This window comes from Rhineura floridana, chromosome 6 (assembly GCF_030035675.1).
Source record: "Rhineura floridana isolate rRhiFlo1 chromosome 6, rRhiFlo1.hap2, whole genome shotgun sequence".
NCBI classification, from domain to species: domain Eukaryota; kingdom Metazoa; phylum Chordata; class Lepidosauria; order Squamata; family Rhineuridae; genus Rhineura; species Rhineura floridana.
The window spans coordinates 37527883-37533001 of NC_084485.1; the positions used below are offsets into that span (position 1 = coordinate 37527883).

At 48.4% G+C, this 5119-nt stretch overlaps 1 protein-coding gene across 1 annotated transcript; it reads left to right on the forward strand.

Annotated features, from left to right (window-relative positions):
* Nucleotides 1-204: 204 nt before the first annotated feature.
* On the forward strand, nucleotides 205-4300 carry MAFB (MAF bZIP transcription factor B). The gene is made up of 2 exons (XM_061631493.1): nucleotides 205-1877; nucleotides 2297-4300. Exons 1-2 carry the CDS (start codon nucleotides 907-909, stop codon nucleotides 2349-2351), a joined length of 1026 nt encoding a protein of 341 aa, XP_061487477.1. The 5' UTR covers nucleotides 205-906; the 3' UTR covers nucleotides 2352-4300.
* The last annotated feature ends 819 nt before the right edge of the window (nucleotides 4301-5119 follow it).

Genomic DNA, 5119 nt, shown 5'->3' on the forward strand with positions numbered 1-5119 from the left:
ACAGCTGCGAGTCAGCTGACTGGCTGGGAGCTGTCACCCTCCTTGCAAGCCCGCCCCGGCCCTTCCCCCACTCCCGGCTACCCCGGGAACTCCGCGTCCGAGCCGCGGTTGGTCGGAGCGCTCTGCCGGCCCCGCCCCTTTCGCCTGAGTGTCATCGAAGAAAAGCGTATAAGTAGCAAAGAGGCAAGGCTGGGCGAATCACAGCTGTTCAATCGGCGCTGGGAGCTGCGGCTGGGAAGCCGAGCGCAGCTCGCGGAGGAGGAGGAGGAGTGGTGGTGCGTGGGTGCTGGGTTTCCCCCCCCTTCCATTCCTCCCCTTTCCTTTCTCCCTCCCCTTTCCCAGCGCGATCCTAACTCTGCAACCGCAACCAACCAGCCGCCCTTCTCCTTAGCAAGCGAAAAGTTGCTCCTAGATTGCCGTCGTCGGGCTGGGCGAAAGAAAGGCGGACTTACAAACCAGAGACTGATTGTTGTTGCTGTATATCTGTTTTCCCCGCGTCTCTTCCTGCAAGAGGGAAAACACACAAACACGCAGGAGCAGCTTCGGGGGATTTTTCCGCGCCCCCCTCCTCCGGTCTTTTTTTCTTTGCCTTTTGCCAGCGGGTTTCTGGCAAAGGGGTGGCGGGGAAGGAGATGACAGATCGCTCTGATTTTTTGCATCACAGTCTCCGTTAGAGCGAAGGGGAAGGAAGCATCGCGGGCCCAGAGTGACATAGAGAGTGTGTGAGTCTAGCTCTTTCCTGGGCTGGGCTTGGATGCGACGAGGCGGCGAAGAAAGTTTCTTCGGGCTAGCTGGCCCCGCGGAGTCTTGGACTCTGGAGTGAGACGGCGAGGCAGCGAGCCGCCCTCCTCCTCCGAGCCCCTCTCTCCACCGGGAGAGGAGACTCTCCCACTCGAGCCCAGCGCTATGGCTGGCGAGCTGAGCATCGGCCCCGAGCTGCCCACCAGCCCCCTGGCCATGGAGTACGTCAATGACTTTGACCTGATGAAATTCGACGTGAAGAAGGAGCCCTTGGGCAGAGCCGATCGTTCCGGCCGGCACTGCACGCGTCTCCAGCCGGCCGGCTCGGTCTCCTCCACCCCCATCAGCACTCCCTGCAGCTCGGTGCCCTCCTCGCCCAGCTTCAGCCCCACCGAGCAGAAGACGCACCTGGAGGACCTCTACTGGATGGCTAACAGCTACCAGCAGATGAACCCGGAGGCGCTCAACCTCACCCCAGAGGACGCAGTGGAAGCCCTCATCGGGTCCCACCAAGTGCCCCAGCAGCTCCAGGGCTTCGAGAGCTTCAGGGCCGCCGCCCATCATCACCACCACCACCAGCATCATCACCACCAGTACGCGGGGGTCACCCACGAAGACCTGTCCGGCAACGGACACCCTCACCACAACCACCACCACCACCACCACCCTCACCATCACCAGGCCTCCCCGACCCCTTCCACTGCCTCCGGCTCCTCCCAGCAGCTCCAGAACCCGCACCAGCCTCACCCCTCCTCCTCGTCCTCCTCTTCCTCCTCTTCCAGCAGCGTGGAGGACAGGTTCTCCGATGACCAGCTGGTCTCCATGTCGGTGCGAGAGCTCAATCGGCACCTGAGGGGCTTCACCAAGGACGAAGTGATCCGCCTCAAGCAGAAGAGGAGGACCTTGAAGAACAGAGGCTATGCCCAGTCTTGCAGGTACAAGCGGGTCCAGCAGAAGCATCACCTGGAGAACGAGAAGACCCAGCTCATCCAGCAGGTGGAACAGCTCAAGCAAGAAGTCAATCGGCTGGCCAGAGAAAGAGACGCCTACAAGCTCAAGTGCGAGAAACTGGCCAGCAATGGCTTCCGAGAGGCCGGATCCACCAGCGACAACCCATCTTCTCCCGAGTTCTTCATGTGAGTCCTTTTAAAAAAACAAAAAACAAAAACCCAGCCAACCGAGATATGTTTTCCCGCACCCCCCCGCCCCGCCTCTCCCACCCTCTGACATCTCCCCATCCATCCCACCCTCCTGAGCTGAGAGTCAGAAGCATAACCGAGGAGCCTGGGATGGGGCGAGGGCGGGGAGGAGTTGCCTGTAATCCAGGACTCTGCTGTTTTTGCAGCGACTTGTCTTCCTATAGATTAGCTGCGAAGATCTGAGGGGGAGGGGGAGGGACGCAACTTTTTCATCTTAGCTGGCCAGAGAGAGAGAAAGAGAGAGAGAAAGAGAGAGAGAAGCTGCAATGGGGTGGGGGAGAGAGAAATAGGTGGGGAGGGGAAGAAAAGGCCTGTTTCAAAAAGATGTTTTATACGAATCGATTGCTTGCTTGTAGAACTTTAACCTGGACTTTGCAAAGGAAAGGGACGGGCCCTGGACATGCCACCTAGAATTATCTGCTCTGGAGTTGTGTGCGTGTGTTTTTAAACAAATAAAAAAAATACCGAAGGAAGAAAACAAGAGGGGGCAAAATACACAAATTACCTGGAAAAGAGGAGAGGACAATGTACGCAGACTCCTCCTATGTTGCCTGCCTTTGAGAAAGTGACTGGGACGTTGCCATGCAAGAGAGGAAAAGGGAGAGGAGGAGAGAGGAAACTCCTCGGTTTTATTGCCTGCTTGATTATAGAGAGAGAAAAAATACGAAAAATCTGCATTAAGAATATTAATCCTGCATGCTGGACATGTATGGTAATTTCTATTTTGTACCATTTTCTTGTTTAAACTTTTCGCATGTTGTTGATCATCGACCATAGCTGCTTCTTCTGTTACCGTTCCTTTTCTTTCATTGAGTAAGGAAATGTCAACAGTTATATATATATACATATAAATATAAAGTCCTCTTTTTCTACTGCTCATGCAACTGTTTGTTCCTAGTTCTCTATTTCTTTCTTTTCTTTTTTAAAATAAATAATCTGGGCTCAGTCCACCTGGAACTTCACCTCTTCATGTCCCATTGAAAGGATTAGGACTGCTCTTGGTGGATTGGGCCCTCTGTTCGCTTGTAAATATCAGCCACATCAACCCGCACAGGGCAAATCATCATAACATTTCAGCAAGCTGTGGCTTTTTGAAGGTTTTGGTCGTTCTTTAGAGAAATAATACACTTACAAAAAGAGAACGAAAAGGAAAATGATAAATTCTGGGCATTTTTTGCATTCAGAAAACAACTTTGTATATTTGGTGCACTTTTAGAAGCTGTAACTTTCTTTTAATTGTTTTAGTTTTCATTTTGGTTTTTGTTGGGGCAGAGAAAGTGACAAGCCTAACCTCTTAACACCCCCCCCATCTTAAATATACTTTAGAAGTCAACTCTTCCGAAATCACTGGGGTTGACCTCCTGATCTGTGTGGTTAGAAAGTACAAGTTCCTCTAAAGTAAATTGGACTTGACTTGCAAGTGTGTTTAGGGGTGTCCTTCAGAAAGCTAAAAGGCTAGTAATCTAGGAAGAATATTTTTTTAATATTAAGCTGGGTCGCTTAACCACAGTCCATCAGTCCATACCAATCTTCCGTTTGGGGCTACCCGATTTTATCACACACTCAGGAAAATAAGAAAGGGTTAGGACTTTGCGATTAGTTCCCCGCCGCCCCCAGCAACAATTGGCCGCTTCATTCCTTAAAGCTGCGAGTCAGTTTCAGTGGCTGCGTCCTGAGCAGCTCACGTGCTTGCGTTCTGATTGGAGTTAAGTTGATCAGAGGAAGCGTATGAATGGATTCTGAATGCATTAAAAAGGCTCTTTTTAAAAATGGTTTTGAAGACCGACTTCACTTTTTCAAGTATATTCTTTTGCAATGTTTAATCTGCTTCTATATGCAGCCAGTGAGAGTTTAGCCAAATTTCTTCGCATCTGCTAATAGTCAATAGTTTGGAGTCGTATGGGTGTTTTATTACTCCCCCCCCTTTCTGGTGTTCGTTTTTTTTCCTCCTGCAGGTCAGTAAAAGGATTTTACGTTGCACTGACAAAAATACCAAAATGAAAACCTTTATTTTTTAGTTTTCTTTTAGGGTTTGCTGGCACTGCTGGCCGGATGCATTTTAAGTTTGTATTAGTTTATAAATTAACAGTAATACCAAGAATCGTGAAAAATGAAGAGCATGGTGCTTGCCGTTTTAAATATTGTGGATATTAATAGTCATGCATCAGAAGAAGAAAAAAAATACCCCTCTGAGCTTTTGGGTTTTTACGGATTCAACTGTGTTGAAGTCGCAACATTGCAGCAGCAGCAGAGAGAAAAAATGTTTTTATTTCATGTAAACGTTCTGAAGGGATCAATTTAAAATCCTGCTTATGATATGAAAAATATTAAAAAACCCTCTTGGTCTTATTGTAGTTTTATTCAGACTGGTTTCTGTTTTTTTATTATTAAAATTGTTTCCTATTTTTGCTTACTGATATCATTGAAATGGCATTTTCTTTGGAGGATGTGGTTCTCTTGCCACTTGTGAGCTGGATTCCTGGAAGAAGGTATTTATTGCTATTGTTATTATCTGGGTCCAAATTCATCAAATTAAGCGACCTAGCATTGTGTACTTCCAGTCTGGTCGATAAGGTGCTTATAACCCAAAGTACTTTTTAAAGCATCATGCTGTCATCTGATCCTATGTCTATTTTCTCAGAAGTAAGTTTCATCATGTTAAAAGGGGATTGCTCCCATTGAAGCGTACATAGAAGCCCGGACACTTCCAAGATGTCACACACATTCACACACCCCTAAGCGCTGTACCTTAATTTGTAGATGCTGGATCAAGGTAAGGTGAAATAGACATTATTATTATTATTCCATTACCATGGCCTCCGTGATCTGTTTTAGTCGTTATAATATTCTGGTTTGTTTGAAACTGAAACCCTACATTCTGATTCTCAAGGCGTTGACTTGGAAGCAACCGCCTTTGAGTTTAACGAGAAGTTCCAGGACAAAGAAGTTTAGGATGTGGGTATAACATTGAGGTTTTCTGGCTTTCTTTTAGTCCATTTCTTCAGTGTCTTTAAACAGAGAGTTCACAACATGAATGGGGGTGGGGGATCGGGTAAGACCGTCTGCTGCTCTGAAATGGACAGACCTCTAAGGAACTTTACCCTGAGCACAGCACTACACCCGTGCTAAAAGCGCCCCCACGGATCGGGCACTTTCACTCTCTGCAAAGGTCTGCCTGT

Coding starts and splice junctions, on each gene's coding strand:
- MAFB (XM_061631493.1), top strand. CDS start 907: ATGGCTGGCGAGCTGAGCATCGGCCCCGAGCTGCCCACCAGCCCCCTG. Junction 1,878..2,296: donor TCTTCTCCCGAGTTCTTCAT/GTGAGTCCTTTT, acceptor GCTTGCTTGTAG/AACTTTAACCTGGACTTTGC.